This window comes from Setaria italica, chromosome IX (genome assembly GCF_000263155.2).
Source record: "Setaria italica strain Yugu1 chromosome IX, Setaria_italica_v2.0, whole genome shotgun sequence".
Taxonomy (NCBI): Eukaryota; Viridiplantae; Streptophyta; class Magnoliopsida; order Poales; family Poaceae; genus Setaria; species Setaria italica.
The window spans coordinates 6,841,542-6,859,465 of record NC_028458.1 but is presented as its reverse complement, the minus strand read 5'-3'; the positions used below and the strand labels follow the sequence as shown (position 1 = coordinate 6,859,465).

Below are 17,924 nucleotides of genomic sequence, written 5' to 3'. Positions count from 1 at the left end.
CGGTACCCCGAGAAATCAACCTTGAGGAGAAACGGGTGTATGTACCCACTACGATGGTTCAGGAACCTTTTTTCTCAACACCGACTGATGTTGCACCAACAGTGCAAGACACTGTGATAACAGTTACTGTTGTTAGTTCTCCTGTGGTACCTGCTGCTATTACACCAACAGTACAGGATACTATAGTGATAGTACCTTTTGTTAGTTCTCATACGGCAACGACGCATGAAAATGAGGAACCTGTCCTTCAAGATCCTATAGAACCTGTTGCCGCACATGAGGAAGAGCTCCAACAGCCCCCCATGGAAGATGTGCCAGTTGTTGAGGCCCCTAGAAGATCTCAAAGAGCTAGAAAACCAACTATGCCTGATGACTATGAAATCTATGTGAGTGAAGAAGTTCAAATGGAGGGAGATCCCACCTCATTTGAAGAAACTATGAAAAGTGCTCACTCATCGAAGTGGCTTGAAGCCATGGAAGATGAAATGAGATCCATGAGTAGCAACAAAGTCTGGGATCTAGAAGAAATTCCTAAAGGAGCCAAGACAGTAGGGTGCAAATGGGTCTACAAAACAAAATGTGACTCCAAAGGTAATGTCGAAAGATATAAAGCATGACTTGTTGCGAAAGGTTTCACACAAAGAGAAGGAATAGACTAAAATGAGACCTTTTATCCAGTGTCATGTAAGGATTCTTTTAGAATCATAATGGCTTTAGTGGTACACTATGATTTAGAGTTACATCAGATGGATGTAAAGACGGCTTTTCTCAATGGAGACCTGGAAGAAAATGTCGACATGGCTCAACCCAAAGGTTTTGTCGTGGAAGGAAAAGAGCATATGGGATGTTGTCTGAAGAAATCCGTTTATGGATTAAACAAGCCTCCAGGCAGTGGTACTTGAAGTTCAATGAGACAATAAGAAAGTTTGGGTTCAGTGAAAATCAGGAGGACAATTGCGTATATGCAAAGTTTAAGAGTGAGAAATTCATTTTCCTTATCCTGTATGTAGATGACATCCTACTTGCTAGTAGCGATGTTAGCCTACTATTGGAAATGAAGAAGTTCTTATCCTCAAACTTTGATCTGAAGGATCTTGGTGAAGCCTCGTTCATTTTAGGAATCGATATTCACCGAGATAGAAGAAAGGGGGTATTAGGATTATCGCAAAAGGCATACCTAGAGAAAATTCTCAAGAATTATAGTATGTATGCGAGTAGACCTACGCCTGCTCCCATAGTCAAGGGCGACAGATTTGGGAATTTTCAGAGTCCTAGGAACCAGTATGAGAACGATCAAATGAAAGTGGTTCCATACGCTTCATCTTTCGGAAGTTTGATGTACGCTCAAGTGTGTACGCGCCCTGACTTAGCTTTTGTTACCGGGATACTTGGCAGATACCAAGACAATCTAGGACTAGATCATTGGAAAATGGTAAAGAAGGGTATTCAGATGCTGACTTTGCGGGAGACACAGATGATAGAAAATCCACGTCAGGTTATGTATTCACTCTCGCAGGTGGAGCTATATCGTGGAAAAGCTCTAAGCAAACTGGTACGGCATCCTCCATGATGTTTGCCGAGTTTGTAGCATGTTATGAGGCCACGGGGCAGGCGAATTGGTTAAAGAAGTTTGTACCTGGATTAAGAGTGGTAGACAACATTCGAAGACCACTAAATATGTACTGTGACAATGAGCCAACAGTATTCTATGCTCACAACAATAGTCAAGTGGTGCTGCCAAACACATTGACATTAACTTTTATGTTGTGAAAGACAGAATCCTGGATCATACCATAAGTTTAGAGCATACAAGAACAACAGAAATGCTCACGGATCCGCTCACAAAAGGCTTACCACCCAATGTGTTCAGACAACACTTAGCTGGCATGGGGTTACGGGAAAGCCTATGATACCTTGATACTAAGGGCCTAGAAGAAGAATCTGTTTCAAAATAGAAAAGTGTGTTGTAGCTGTCAAATTTGATAGTACGTAACTGGCTATTATGACGAGACATGCTCTATATACTGATCTGTGATGAAATGGGTGCCAAGCTAAGTTTAAGGTCAAGTATGAGTATGAAGTGAGATCAAGGGGGAGAATGTTAGGATTGATCTCCGCCGGATTTGGCCCACCAACCCTGATTCTCAATTAGCGCCCTGATCGGGGGCACCCCAACCATATATGGTTGGTGGGACCCCGTCGCGCAGCGCCATATAAAAGGATGTGGGGGGCCGGGGCACGCAAACCAACGTTCACCATGCCCACAATCCCACCGACACCAAAACTCTAGTTGATCTAGTGGAGGCGCTGTTAGCGGCGGGAAGACTCGCCAACTCCAAGCTGCCGTCGCCACTCTCTCCGTCAACACCGTCTAGATCGCCATGGCTACCTCTTTAACAAAGTCTGACGGTCGGTCTCTCTCCCTCTCCCTCTCTAGGTAGTATCGGTATTAGCCATGAGTCATGTTGTTTTATCTAAGTTGAAATGTATCACCCGCTAGATGAACACCTAGCTGCTCCTATGTTTCTATCAGGGGCAGCTGACGACTTTGGGGCTTGGTAGCCCAGAGCAAAATTACCTTGGTGATGACACCGGTGCCCATCTTGACTGGATGTGTCATGACAGATCAACATGAACGGCAGCCCCGCCGCCACTAGCGACGACCGCGAGCTCTGCAATGGGCTCCTCTCCTGCACCATCCGCCTAGGGATGAGGCCGCATCAGCCATGATGGAGATGAACGGGTTTGACGCCTGCTCCCGTCCGAGCCTTCTGGGTGCAGGTTAGCCGGGAGGCAGGCTGTGCGGACGTCAAGTGGGGCCGTCAGCTAGCCGGGCGCAGGTTCATCGGCGAGGCAGGTGAGCCACGTCTCCTCCGCACGCGGATGCAGCCGCCGTCACGGCTGCTCGCCTGCATCGGTGGAGTGGATCGCGGATGGGTGAGGGGAGGAGTGCAGCAGGATAGAACAAGTGATTGACGGGACTCGTCATTGATCAAGTGGGTATAGGCGGGCGGGTAAGGCCCGCGTGAGGTGACAAAAATTTACGCTTTTTGCAACTCGCAATTTGTTATTCATCCTCTCCTTCAAATACATGACGGATGAGCCCGACGTGAGGGGTACGGTGACCCAATTTGAATGAAACAGGATAGAGCCAATGCAAATTGTTGTATTCATCTCAAATGTATTTATACATGTACAAGCATTTGGATCATTAGCTGCTTCTCCTAATCTAGTGCAGGCTAGCACAGAACATGCGAGCTAGGCGGGCGCCGTGGCGAGCGCGTTGTGGGAGTCTGTGGCGAGCGTGTCACCTTGGCACCTGAAGACTCGGGCAAGGCAGGTGCAAGCTATCCGTTAACACCCCCCGCAGCCGAAGCGTCAGGTGCGTCGATGCAGAGGCTGGACCGAAAGGACTCAAACACCCTTGTAGGCAGGCCCTTCGTGAACACGTCGGTGATTTGTTGTGTCGTCAGAACATGTAGCACTCGCAGATCACCAAGTGCATCGTGTTCTCGCACAAAATTAATATCAAGCTCAATGTGCTCAGTTCGGTGATGGTGAGCTAGATTGCACACCATGTAGATAGCCGAGACATTGTTGCAATAAGCCACTGTTGCCTTGTCGATGGAGAAGTGGAGCTCGCCTAGCAATTGCCGTAGCCAAATGCAGTCGGCGACGGCGTTTGCCACTGCCCTGTACTCCGCCTCCGCACTAGATCGTCACATAGTGGGTTGTCATTTGGAGGACCATGAAACGAGCGCGTCGTCGAGGAAGACGCAATAGCCTGACGTCGAGCAGCGAGTGTCCGGGCACCCTGCCCAGTCGGTGTCAGAGTACGCCGTGATGACAGGCCCTTGGATCATCATGTGCAAGTAAGCTTGTTGCACAGCGTAGGCAATGTCCAGCATCGTCATTGTGAGCTATTGGAGCGCCCCCGCCATGCTTCTATAGGAGGATAGGTCAGCGGCTGTGGTGCGGGTCCGTCGGCGCTTGGAAGCTTTCCCTTTGTGTCGATTGGCGTGCTTGCGGGCTTGCAGCTTGCCATTCAGGCATGGTTGAGGAGGTCCTTGGCAAACTTGGACTGGGAGACGAAGAAGCCATCCCGTGTTCGTTGGACGTCGACGCCGAGGAAGAAGTGCAGATCGCCCATGTCCTTCACCGCAAATTTGCTGCGCAGCCGGTCAATGATGTATTGCAGGAACGCTGTTGAGGACGTGCTGAGCACCATGTCATCCACGTAGAGGAGAAGATAGGCCATGTTGTTTTCGCGCCGCATGATGAACAGGGATGAGTCGGACTTCATCGCAGTGTATCCTAGCCGGACGAGGTACTCCGTGAAGTGGTGGAACCATGCGTGGTGGAACCATGCTCAAGGTCGACGAAGCCAACTGGTTGCTGGCATAGGACGCGCTTATCGAGGTGGCTGTGGAGAAAGGCATTGGAGATGTCGAGCTGCCGCACTGGCCACTCCTTGGAGGCGATGAGGGTCAACATAGTGCAAAACATGGCCGGCTTGACCACTACAGTGAACATCACCCCAAAATCGATGCCTGGGCGATGAGAGAACCCGCGGACCAACCATCGCGCCTTGTAACGCTCGAGCGTGCCATCTGGGTTCATCTTGTGCTTGAAGACCCACTTCCCGGAGACGACGTGGGTGCCAGATGGGTGTGGAACGAGGCTCCAGGTGTGGTTCGTCCGGAGCGCGTCAAACTCTTGCTGCATCGTGGCGCGCCAATTTGGGTCACGCAATGCAGTAGGGGCAGACGACGGCACTGGTGAGATCTCGGTGCAACTAGTGCCTGCAGCCGTCAGAGCGTATCGTGGATTTTGTTTGTCATTGGTAGAAAACGGACCTTTCATCCAACCCCTTTTGTCCCGGATAAGATTGCGCCCGTGAGAAAAGGGTCTTTAGTCCCGGGTCAAAAATGAGGGACGAAAAGGATACCGACGAGAGGGGCCTTAATCCCAGTTAAAAAGATCTAGCAACGACGTCCCCCCTTTTGTCCCGGTTGGAAATTCCAACTGGGACAAAAGACCCCCCTTGTCCTAGTTGGTGGCTCCAACCGGGACAAAACATCTCCCGCACCCCCTCCCCTCTCTCCACGTTAAATCCTCGCGGGCACTGGGTCCTTAGCACAGACGCACATGTACTATCTCCTCCTCTCCTCCCTCTCCTTCATTCCTTATCCTCTCCTTCCTTATCCTCTCTTCTTCCCACGCAGGCGGGCGGCCGGGTGCGTGGAGCTGAGGTGGCCGCGGGGTGGGTTGAGGCGGCATACGGGGGAGGCGGGTCGAGGCGGCGGCGTATGCCGCCGATGGGTGGGCGGCCGGCTCGGCAAGGGGGAAGCGAAGCGGGACGGGGTGGCAGCAGCCGGGCGGGGCGCACCGCCGCCGGCGGGCATGCGGCTTTTTTTTATTTTTTTCGAAATTTTGTTACCAACCGAGACTAAAGGGGGCCCCCTTTTGTCTCGAACAATTACTCCCAGATGGCTTTTCGGGAGATTTGACCCCTACCAACCGGGACTAAAGGTTCGTTTTCTACCAGTGTGTAGATCCTAGCTTTGGCCTATGTCACCATTGGGTGCGGAGGAGCCACCGGCATGGGTGGCAGCGACTGGGTGGCCGGTGAAGAGTGGAATCGTGATGACGAGCTTGACAGAGGAGGCATCGGGGTAGTTGGCGGCGCGGCATTGTCTTGGAGACTGGACGACGTGCTGGTGGAGGGCACGCCGCGGTCGGAGGAGGTCGAGGCAGGCAGGGGCTTGGTCGTATTGGCTGTGCTTGTCCAACGCCGTGATGGGGTAGGCGATGTCAAGGGTGTCGTCGAGCGGTGAGGGCGATGAGGAGGCAGTAGATGTGTTCCGTTGTTCGTGGAACGGGAATGCCGATTTGTTGAGCGTGACGTGCCTGGAAGTGATCACCCTTCGCATGTTGAGGTCGAAGCACCTGTAACCTTTGTGATTTGCTGGATACCCTCAAAACACACAAGCAGTAGAGTGTGAGCTGAGTTTGTTGGCTGTCGTTGTGGATTGGTTTGGGTAGCAGAGGCACCCGAACACGCGCAAGTGTTCGTAGGTTGGGGGCACGCCAAGGAGGAGCTGGTGCGGTGTGACTAGGCCGGTGGCGCGACATGGTCGGCGATTGATGAGATGGGTGGTTGTGTGCAACGCCTCAGCCCAAAACGGCGATGGTGCATGCGAGTGGAGCAGCATAGTGCGGACACAGTCGTTCAGCATGCGTTCGGCCTTGCCATTCTTCGCAGACGTGTACGGGCATGAGAGGCGAAGAGTAATGCCGTGTTGTGCGAAGAAGGACCGAAGGGCAAAGTTATCAAACTCACACCCATTGTCTGTCTGTAGGGCAACACTGGGAAGACGAAACTGCTTCTAAACGTAGGAGTGAAATTGTGTGAGCTTAGGGTAAACCTTAGATTTGTGCCGGAGAGGGAAAGACCATACATAGTGGGAGAAATTATCAATAATCACTAAGTAAGATTTACAAACCGAATTTCTCAACATTGGCGAGGTCCATACATCAGAATGCAAAAGCTGAAATGGAAAATAGCTCACAGATGTGGAGGAACAAAATGGCAGGCGCACATGTTTGCCGAGCTGATAGGCGTGGCAAGTGTGCAAAGCTGACTTGTTAAATGAAAAATTAAATTAACGAAGTGCCGTAGTGAGAGAATCCTGCGCTGGATGGCCAAGACGGAGATGCCACAGTTCCTGAGACACCACTGAAGCGTTCAGGGCGTGATGAACTGGAATTTGCAGAGGGTAGAGCTCCCCGGTGCTGTTACATCGAATTTTCTCCCAGCGGGTGCTGAGATCCTTGATAGAGAAACTAGAGGGGTCAACTTCAACCGAAACATTATTGTCACGTGTAAGAGCTCGAACAGAAATCAAATTTGTAAGAGATTAGGGGAGACAAGTACATTGCGAGATGGAGAGGACAAGAATTGGAGGAAATTGTAGAGGAAGCACGGTGAGTGATGAGCAAATGGGTGCCATTCCCCATGGTGATGGAGGACGAGAAGGGGCGTAGGGAGTGGAGGTTACCAGTGGAGGAGGCCATGTGCGTCAAGGCGCTAGTGTCCATGAACCAATCGGAGGAGCTGGAACCGGCCGATGGCACACCAGCGTTGGCAAGCGCAGCTAGGAGAGAGTTGGTCTCCCAGATAGATGGCATGGGAGATTGCTGGGTGACGTCGGATGATGAGCCTCCAGGGAAGGATGGCCCAACGATGAAGGCCTACTGTGGCTGAGAGCCAGGTCGGGGGCCCAAGACACCTGAGCTAGGGGCCCAGAAGGGCATCTGCCAAGCCTGGACTAGCCCAGTCCCGTGGGAGCGCCGGAGCGAGGAGGCATCCCAACGGCGGCGACAGGAGCGGATGGGGATCCACTATTGGGGGAGGTGCCACAGCCACGCTTCTTCTTGTACTTCGGGCGGTTGGCGGTGAGCAGTTGCCGGACGAAGATCCGCTGTCGCCGGCGGAGGTAGGAGGCTGGCACGACCCGCCGTGACTGGCGAGCAGAGCATTGTGAGTCGCCATCTTCTCGTATTCCTTGTCATAGAGCTCCTCGAGCATGAGGTAGGAGCGGGTGGTGAGGAAGGTGTGCGAGAGGTCGCGCTTGCCGGTGATGGAGGGGATGCAGTGCCGATACTTGGTGTTGAGGCCGCGGTAGAGGTTCATGACTTGGCTTGTCTCGGAGATGGCTTGACCCATGTCGCGGATGGAGTCGGACAACTGCTTCAAGCGGGCGCAGTAGACGGAGATGGAGCGATCCCCTTTGTAGAGGCTGCGGACCTCAACTTCGAGGTACACAACACGATGGAGCTGGTTGTCCTGGAACATAGTGGCGATACCGGACCAAATGGCATACGCATTAGGCCGGGGTACCATGATGATGTCGAGGACATCCCTGGAGATGGAGTTTTACAGCCATATGAGGAGATGGAGTTTTACAGCCATATGAGGAGCCATATGTGCTTCTATAAGGTCTTCGCCTACCGATCTAGGGACCCCTACCCTCCTTTATATATTTCAGGGGGTGGGATTACTAGTCGGTTACAAGGAGGAGTCCTAGTAGGATTACAAGGTATGAGTTCTAATAGGATTATAGAGAAATTCTAGTAGGAGTCCATCTTCTTCCTTCCTTACGGGTATTAGGGATCTATCCTCGACAAGCCCCCGAGCTCTTTATAGTCGAATGTAGCAATCTTCGAGTACATTTTAGATCCTCGCCGTGTAGTATTAGTGCTCTTCGGGTATTTTGTCTGACTGAATCTTCAAAGTTCCGCAAAGCTGCCATGCAGCTATGGTGTACTCAAACCCTTAACCATTTTGATTTTGTAATCTTCATCTTTGGAATCTGATATGGAGGGTGGTGGAAGTCGCACTCCATAAGGAGTAGCCCCCGAGTCTTAGATTGAATAAAAGAATCAGGTTGAGGGTCAATAAAATCTTTCATCTTCTTCTTTCATCTTGAAAAAATCAACTGTTGGGTGTAGCTTATCAGCCCCCGAGCTTTGGAATGATTAAATAATCAACTGTTGGAAAGGTCATCACCGCACCTTGACCTGAAAAAAATGCATGCATTATGTAGCATATTGTGGAATTTGGAACTACTGAAATTTATCCAGTGATAAATATAATGTAAATGTTGTGTCTCATGCTCTTGTTTCGGCCATATTTTTCTTGAGTAGTTAGCCTATTACGTTTAGACTTTCAGTCCTTGTTTAGCCATTGCTACTGCGTGTGAGATCTTTGTCTCGTGTAGGCATACTGGCACTGCTGCTACGTAGATCTTTGTCTTGCGTCCTAGTGTTTAGGCATGACAGAAGATCCGAGGCTTTCACGAATTAAGGCGTGTTCTGCTCGAGGAAATTAGTAACCGCTAAGAGAAGACAACAAAAATAAGTAGTCGACATTGCGACAAAAAGATAGCGCGATTGCGCTTAAAGTAGTCGTTAAGACTTTTCTGCCTTTTGGCAAGAAAAGCATGTATTGCCGCACACAGGATTTGTGCCTCATTAGGGTGTACCTGCTATGAGCCTCCAGCACTCCTAATTCGGTGTACCAAGCCTGTGGCGGAGCTTCCGAAACTCTATGCACCAAACCCGTAGCGATAGCCTCCATAATTCAGCGTACCAAGTCCATGGCTGTCAGTCAACATGCCCCAAGAGTAATAGGCGAAGTGTAGCTCTAAAGGGTAATTACCGTTGAGAGGGGTAAAAAAAGGTACTTAGCGCGTTGCCCTGCAGGTGGAAAACAAGCCAAAAAAATTATATGAAATAATTAAAAAAGTGACTTAATTCATGGATGATTATCGATGAAACCTTGTCGATTGTTGATGAAGCCAATTACTCAAAGTCGATTCCGACTAGCTGTTGACAGTGTGAGGCCCGTCCTCGACTAATTTTCTAGTCAAGACAAGTAGTCAAAGTAGACCATCCTCAACTAGTTTTCTAGTCAAGACAAATAATCGAAGTAGTCGTTGGCGAGCCGATAAGGCCGGACGTTGGTGTAGTATTGTTCGCGTACATCTTCTGTGTACGTTAGGCGAACATTCTTGAAGCTTCATGGTAGCCTCCGGTGTGCACGTGTCACAATTCCTCAATTTGCTTTTCACATGATGTACTCAGAAGCTTGCTGCCATATCCTTTACCTTGATCCACGCTTGAGCAGTCGATTTTTCTTCTCGGGATCGGAGACGGAAAAGGAATCTTTGTCAGTTCCGCGTCCGCTTAAGAATGGAGACAGCAGTGATGCATTGGTAGACAACACGGACAACCGCGTGCGGTACCCTCCTTTGCTGTAGCATGCTCGGAATCAACCCATGCGTCTGGACACTTGGCGCCACTGCAGATGATCCTCTGACCAATCCTTTTCTACTTCAGATTCGATCCAACTCGGCGACTTCAGCTTTGAAATAGACGCACAGCTCGCCAAATCGGATAGAACCCAATGCGCCTTGAAATTGACACGAGAGCTTGTTGAGTTGCTGACTGGTCGAAACAAAAGCCTCACCGCGCCAAGTAAATTGATTTTGATGGTGAGGTCCTTCGAGCTCGCCCAATGATCTCGACGATCTCCCCTACCTGGTGCGCCAGATGTCGGTGTTTTATACTCGGCAACCTACCGAGGTGTATCCCAAGGTAGTAGATTGGTCGGTGGGGGATCGTCGGACCTGAAATTTAATGGTAAAAGTGAGGACACAAGATACAGATTTATACAGGTTCGGACCTAACGTAATGCCCTACGTCCTGTTGGGTCGACATTGCAGGAGCGCAGTAGGGGAGGGGGCAGGCGGTGCATCAGGGGCGGGGTGGCCGCCGGCGACGGATTGATACCATGAAACAGGATAGAGAGCCAACGCAAATTGCTGTATTCATCTCAAATGTATTTATACGTGTACCAGCATTCGGATCACGAACTGGCTCTCCTAATCTAGTGCAGGCGCATGGCACAGAACGTGCGAGCTAGGCGGGCGCCGTGGCGAGCGCATCGCCTTGGCGCCTGAAGACTCGGGCAAGGCAGGTGCAAGGCAAACGTACAAGAGCTCAAATTGAAAACAAACATAAATATGCAGGAAAAAAATGGTGACTTGCGCCAGGAAGGGTTCGAACCTTCGACTTTTTGTTTAGGAAACAAACGCTCTATCCACTGAGCTACAGGCGCTCTGTATCTGTATTATAATATTCCCACTACTTCCCGTTGGGCCGGGCCTTCACAGCCCGAGACCGCGACTCGCAAAAGGACACTAGCAGATTTGGCCTTTTCTTAAAGCCACCATCAGTTTTGGGCCCTTTCTGAAGACTTATGGCCCACCTAGAATGGCATTATCTCCTCTAAAAAAATCCTAAAAAGCATTATCAGTTTCACGTGGTAACATCACAAACATTCCGGTACCACAGTAACTCGAATAGAAAACCAAGAAATCCAAATGGAGGATGGAGCAACACAAAGAACGAGAGGCTGGCAGGCATGAATAAAACGAACATTTCTACTATGATCAACAATGAAGCAATCAATTACAGTAGGGAGAAGAAAAAGAATCAGCTCGCCATTCTTTCTTTAATCGAGAGGAGAGGGAAAAAAAAGAAAATAGACGGAAGAGAGACACCAGACTTCCAACAGTGAAAGAATCTGACTACCACCGACCGCACGCCATTGTCCTCAACCAAGGTACACCATACCATCCGCTACTTCTTCCCCCAAAAATGATTACCATGGCGCCAGTGCTGCTGTGAAGCCATTGACAAGGAGAGAATTCACATTCCTGACTTTTTGGACGAATGAAATCTATCAGAAGCTGCCAGCAGAGCTCCAGTATAGCCCTCCATGGATATCCTCCCTTTACCCAAATGATCAGAAAGAAAAATCCTCTTTTCTCATTAATCCTCGGTGTCACGTGAGCCGGATGGCTCAGGGAAGATCTCCTTGGATTGCCTCCTGCGGGAGGAAGAATGATCACCGTTGCTCCCACCAGACGACTTGATTGTCTCTGATCGTTTCAGAATGTTGTCATCCCTTGAAGGACCTATATCAGACGAGCTATGCCGCCAACTCCCAAAGAGTGCAGCATTCCAAGAACCCCGTGATGATGTTGCTCTCAACCTGGCTGAGCTGGAACCATTATCTTCCCGAACCACCTTCAAGGGGTTCTCTAGTGCTTTTAGGATGTACTTCATCGGCGGGCGTTTGGAAGACCGTGGATTCAAGCAGGACTTGGCGACAATTGCCATTGCCCAGACTTCCTCCAGATGGTCCTCATCAATGATAAGTGTTGGATCAATGATCTTGCTCATAAGCTCCTTCTCATAAATATTGACATACCGCAGCGTGGTATCAAGCCATTCGCTTGTAGCAGCATCGTTCGATGCACTGATGCCAAGTCTTCCTGTCACCAGCTCCAGTAAAACTTTTCCAAAGCAATAGACATCATATGAGCAAGTTGCAGACGGAGAACCTGTTTACATCAGAGAGATTTGGTCAAGTTCAAAGCATTTATCACAGACAAATGGGACACTGTAGGCTTTATCAGTTTATTTTCACCAGGAAACTGAGGGCTGATGACCAATTCTATATATTGGAAATGCCTGAAATAAATGAAAGGCTGTATGCACAAACTCACCAGAAGAACCTTGATCTGCCGCCCTGCAGTTCCACAAAATACCGCATCAGAAGATGGAAAGGGATTTATTTAAAATAAGAAAATGAAATTGCTGAAAGGGTGCAATCAGTCATGTGACTATCAAATAAAACAAAGATACTACTAGTTCTTGGGCGCTAAAATATGGAAATGCAATGGAAGAAAAGAAAATAGTTTATGGCTACCTATGCTTGCATGGTCCTACTAGCTCTAGTTATCACACTTATTGATATCATTTAGAATTTTGCGTCGCTCAAACAGAGGACAACATCAACGTGACATCTTGCAGGCCCAGGAATTGTACAGCAGGGTCATCTAGTAACTGAGTGAAATAATGCTGACACTGTGCTATTTAAAAGATAACTCATCTAAAGTCACGCAACAAGACTGGTAAAAATATTAATTCATGGTTAGCTTACTATATATAGTAGAAACTTCTAGTTTAATACCGAATGAAGCATGGATTTGCAAACTCCACACGAGCATTTAGCATGTAAAAGAGAAATGAGCCATGAAGAGATGGAATCTAGAACTTACGAAGAAAATCTCAACAGCTTTGTGATGACGTTTTGGTGACCCTCCCCTTCTTGAGGACACACCTCGCTCAAGCTACCGAGGCGCACATCAAATTTATCATCAAGAAGGACGCTGCTGGCTTGCACATCCCTGTAGCAGAGAACTGACAAAATTAGCTAACAGCAAACATTTGCATTGCATCTAATTTATCGATCTTGGAACAAAGTGTTTTTTGCCATCAAAATCCTTTGTGTTGCCATATACAACTGAGAAAATGACAAAAAGATTGGTATCTGTTGTCATCTTCGACATGCGTCACATGATAACACAACAAAAATAAGCCTAGTGAAATCAGGGCAACAAAGAACTTCCCGCCTTTTGTGTGCCAAAATTGATGGGTGTTTAAATGATATATAGAACAGAAGAAAAATCTCTTAAACAACGAATTAAAGAAAATAACATCATTGCCCACATCGAATTTCCAGGACTTGGATAAGGCACGGAATATGTCGCATCTAGCACGAAATACTGAATTGCTGATTCAGGGATTGCTGGGATACATTATGTATATTTGGTCTACTCCTAGCTGTCACCAATTCTATGGGGACATTTGGTGACGTTCAACCAGTAAACCACATGTAATGATCACTAGAATAAATCTATGAATTTATCATACTAAACAAAATATATTGATAACAAATACCCAACCAAAACAAATCCAGTATCCTTAAAACTACACAGATCTGTACCTGTGAACCATCGGTGGAGTACACTCATGGTGCAGATAGCAAAGAGCCTCAGCCACCCCTGTTGCAATCTTCAACCTCTTTATCCAGTCCAAAGATTGCATGCCCTCATCTTCCTCCCTTGATTTTCGGTGCAGTGCACTCGACAAGTCACCGTTTCGAACAAACCTATACACAAGAACCTTTTCTTCTTCTTTATCAAGACAATGCCCCAGGAATGGCACCAGCCTTTCATGCAATCCTTTCGCAAACAAATCTAACTCTGCCAGATAGGCATCCTTACGAGCCACGCGTGCAGTGATCCTCTTCACCACCACAGCAGTCCCATCTTGGAGCACCCCATGGTATAGATCACCTGAGTGACCATGCTTGATTAGCCTCTCTTCCCCGAATCCTGAGGTTGCATTGGCCAGTTGGTCATAAGCAAACGAGTCACCAACTTTCGCCGTGTTTGCAGGCAATGCAGAAGGCTGCGTGCCACCAGTAGCTGCAACCGCACCAGTAGCTGACACTCCTGATGGCGCACTTGGCGGTGCCCCACTTTCCCTCTGATCATTCGTCCTCCTCCCAGAACACGCAATGCAGAACACAACCGCTGCCACCGCAGCTATCAGCAGGAGGCCTCCGCCTATGGCCCCGATCAGTATGTACCTCAGATTCTTGTGCTTCTTCTTCATTGCCGGTGCAGGAGCAGGCTGTGGCGCGGGTGGGGTAACTGGCCCATCATACGGCAACCCACGACTGGCATAGAACTGCTGGCAATCAGCCTGGGTACGCTGTTCCGGAGCATCAAGGAAGCAATTCAACTCAGAAGACACATTCCCACCACCACTATCGGGCACACTTAGCTTGCCGTCAAAGTAGTTTCCAGAGATATTGGTCAGCAGCACCTGGGCGAACAGCCGGCGGAAGGCCTCCGGTACGATGCCATAGAAGAGGTTCTCCGACAGATCCACCACCTGCGCATTGGCTGGCAGCGAAATCCCTGTCGTGGGCAATGGGCCGGTGAGGTTGGCCCGAGAGACGTCGAGAACGCTGAGCCCCGGGAGCGACCAGACCGCAACAGGCAGCGCGCCCGAGAACGCATTGCCCGAGAGGTTGAGGGTCCTGAGCCGCGTGAGCCCCGCAAGCGCCGAGGCGGGGATCTCCCCCGAGACGTTGCAGGCGGAGATGTCGAGGGACTGGAAGGTGGGCGCGAGCCCGTCGCCGAGCCACGCCGGGATGGAGCCGGGGAGCCCGAACCCCGCCGCGTTGAAAACCTCGAGCTGAGTGAGGTTCCGCAGCCCGTCGACTTCAAAGCGCGGATTCAGGCGGCCCAGCCGCGTGCGGCGGAGGCCGGCGAGCGCGAGCGACACGACGCGGCCGCCGCGGCAGCCGACGCCCGCCCACGCCGTGCACGGGTCCGCATGCCGCGGCCAGTCCCGCGCCCGCAGGCCGAGTGAGCCCCGCAGCGCGTACAGCCCCCGGAGATCCGACCGCGACGTCAGGTTCCCCTGCGCCAGCACCGCACCGGGCGCCGCCGCCGCCGCCACGAGCGCAACGAGCAGCAGCAGCGCCCAGAGCCCGCGCGCGCGCATCATCACCTCGAGCGGCCCCTCCCCCCGATGCCGCCGCCGCCGCCCTCCATGGCCACTCCGCGTTACAGGTGTCGATGGAACTGGGGAGGAGGCGGACGCGCTGGAATTCGGAGGGAAATTAAACGCAATAAAGGCGGGGGGGGGGGGGGGGGTGCGGGGCAGAGGCAGAGGCAGAGCTACGCAGGTAACTACAGGGCGCCACCACCAGAGAGGAGCCCTCCTCTCTTGGCGAGTTGGCCTCTCTCACCACCCCGCCATTAATGCCCAAAGTTAAACTCCCCCAACTGCCTCCCAATTATTACTCCTCCGCTTCCCCTCTCTCCTCCGATTCGAAACCAGCAGGAGCAGCACCCGAATTCCGCACCACCTCCCGAGCTCGCCGCGGCCACGACGGCGCCGGCGAGCGCAGAGCGAGCAGCAGGCGCGACGGCTGCGGCGGAAGCGGAAGCGGAAGCGCCGGAGCTGGGGAAGAGAGAGAGGAGACGAGACGAAGCGGAGGAGGAGGGGGAGACGGGAGAGGAGGAAGGAGGCCGGTGCTTGTATTGCGGGGTTTTGTTTTGCGTAAGGAAGCTGTTAAATGTTTTTGAAATTCTCGGGGCTTTGAATGGAAGGGTTTGGTTTGGCTTCCTACCTCTGCGCTGTCCGCGATTTGTTGCCACGTCTGGTTGGTTTCGCAGCCAAAGCCGAGGCGCGGGCGGCAGCGCTAGCGCAGCGTAGCCAGTAGCCACGGGCTCGGGCTGGCTGTGGATGTTCGAGCAGTTCAGGTTCCTGGGGATCTGTTGGCGCTGGCGCAGTGGCTCTGGGGTCGAGCGCGGCGCCGTGGCAGTGGCGTGGCGCGCAGGTGTGTGTGATGAGATGAACTGGTGCGCGGTGGGTTGGTCGGGTGGGTGCGGGCGTTTAGTGGCCGGTTCCTGGGGTTTGGTGGGGTTTTTGATGGGATGGATGGGCACGGACGTACGGGGCGGATTGGGGGAGGAGGGTCAACGAGGCCTGGCCAGGGGAGGCTGCTGCTGTGGTCTAATGTTTGGGTCAAGCGGGCCTGCGGCAGTGGGCGGCCGGCCGGCGTGGCCGCTGGTGGTGGATCGTGGGCGGCCGCCGGCCGGCCGCTGGGTTCTACTAGTTCGTGTTTTTCTGCGTCCAATCGATCTGCAGGGTACATTGACATTCCATGAGGGTAAAATGGAACGGTGGTAAATGTTACAGGCTGTAGAATGCGTGTGATACATACTTTCTGGATACGTGTATGTATTGTCTAGTTTGTTTCCGCTTTCAGTTCCTTCCGAAATAGCAGCACGTGAATAGCACTACTCCAATCCACCCATGGTTGCCCATTTTCCGGAGCATTAACTGCCTTAGATCTAAATCTAAGCATTTACTTGGCTGCGTTAGCTGTAGCGATTTGACGATAGTATCTGTTTTGTTCGCAAGTGCTTGAGCAAAATTGGCAGGAGAGCATAGCGCGTTAGCGATTCCTTTTACGGAAGATCGTTATTAGCTGAAAAAAAGCATTTTGGTGGCCTGGAACTGGTTAAAGAAATCTAGCTGTGTTCGGAGCAAATCCTGCAGGAATTTCCCATTGATTTGGCTAGCTAAAACTTCGCTGTGGTCGTTCAGACTTGCTGCGGCCTGAAATTTGAACCGGGCGTTCGTTCAGAAATCAGAAACACAGACAAACGCAAAAGCCCCGCGGGTCGCTCCAACGTGTGCTGTATATTTTTTAACCGACCGATCGGCAACCACGGAAAACCCCCCTGGCGGCTGCTTACGTGGAGGCGATGAAGCCACCCTGCGCGCTGCCGATGGGTGGAGCTCAGGCCGGACGCGCGGCAAGGCGGCGCCACCCCCCCGCCAGGGCTCCGAGAAAACCACCTGACATGCCACGCCAATCAGCCATCGCAACGAGCAGCAGGTCAAGGTCAGCAGCGCGTCCAGCCGGCCACCACCCCTGCCGGCTGCCGTCCCTGCGGCGGCGGCTGTTGCTGCTGGGAGACAGGAGCGGGGGCGCGGAGGAATGGAACCATCTGCGCGTCCGCGCGCCCCTGTTCGCTTCGCACCCGGCTCCAGGGGCGCCGGGCGCACGGGGGAATGTCCCGCTGCTTCGGCCCTGCCTGCGCCCTGCGCCGGTGTGCCCCTTGGATTTTTGCCACGTCCTGCCATTGACTTGACCGCTTCTCCTGCGCCGGGTGGTCGCTCCTATGCGGATCGCGGGAGCGTTTCTTCTCTTCCTGGTTGGATGCATCGTGGTTTGCAACTTGCAAGCATGTGCTTACCAAAAGTACGGTAATCTCAGTATGTTCTTACGCTTCCATTGCAATTTTCAACCGTGCAAATTTTGTAACCTTTAATTGATCAAAATTAAGAATATGAAGAATGTACATACAAATTTGGTATCATTGGATTTCGAATTTGAAAGCAATTCCATATGATGGACATTTCCCTATGTGATGCCAGTTTCATGGTCATGGACAATACAGTGTAGCGCTGGAGACCACACCAAGTTAAACCGAGCCTTCAAAAAATAAAATTAGATATTACCTTTATTCCCAAGAGCAGCAAAGGAGCACCCTACTTTCATATTTCCTTTTGGAAAGCACCACACACACGTACCAACCAGATTCGATTCCACTGTGCAGCTGAGATGAGATCTGCATGGACCTCACCCATGCACACACACACGCTGCCACTAGCTACAAGGTCTCGTGTTAGTTAAAAGTGTCCAGTGTAAATGCATGTGCTTAGGGTGGATGCGCCACTATTCTGAGTTTTCCTAACCTTAAACAACCATACATTAATCATTGAAAAAACGAGCAGGTCCCGGTTGTAAAGTGAGCTCCCATTTTTTTTAGGGTATAGGTGCACGCATTGCTCCCCCTGGCGATCGAGCTGCCCGCATCATACCAGTCGAGCCTCCTACCTGTAATCTACCA

The 17,924-nt window shown here is 51.1% G+C and overlaps 1 protein-coding gene and 1 non-coding gene across 2 annotated transcripts; both read right to left on the bottom strand.

The window, feature by feature from the left end:
- Positions 1-10,611: 10,611 nt before the first annotated feature.
- TRNAR-CCU lies at positions 10,612-10,684 on the bottom strand. The gene has a single exon. It is a non-coding gene; the product is annotated as a tRNA-Arg (tRNA).
- Positions 10,685-10,991: 307 nt separating this feature from the next.
- On the bottom strand, positions 10,992-15,000 carry LOC101765527 (probable LRR receptor-like serine/threonine-protein kinase At2g16250). Its single transcript, XM_004981876.4, has 4 exons — positions 13,424-15,000; positions 12,696-12,824; positions 12,141-12,163; positions 10,992-11,975 (listed from the first exon to the last, which is right to left on the bottom strand). Exons 1-4 carry the CDS (start codon positions 14,998-15,000, stop codon positions 11,401-11,403), a joined length of 2,304 nt encoding a protein of 767 aa, XP_004981933.1. The 3' UTR covers positions 10,992-11,400.
- Between the last annotated feature and the right edge of the window lie 2,924 nt (positions 15,001-17,924).

What these genes read in the sequence shown, in the direction of transcription:
- LOC101765527 (XM_004981876.4), bottom strand. Translation starts at nt 15,000, where the DNA reads ATGATGCGCGCGCGCGGGCTCTGGGCGCTGCTGCTGCTCGTTGCGCTC. An exon ending in ACTCCACCGATGGTTCACAG is followed by an intron (nt 12,825 to 13,423) that starts GTACAGATCTGT and finishes TCTCTGCTACAG; the next exon opens with GGATGTGCAAGCCAGCAGCG. An exon ending in GGCAGATCAAGGTTCTTCTG is followed by an intron (nt 11,976 to 12,140) that starts GTGAGTTTGTGC and finishes TGATGTAAACAG; the next exon opens with GTTCTCCGTCTGCAACTTGC.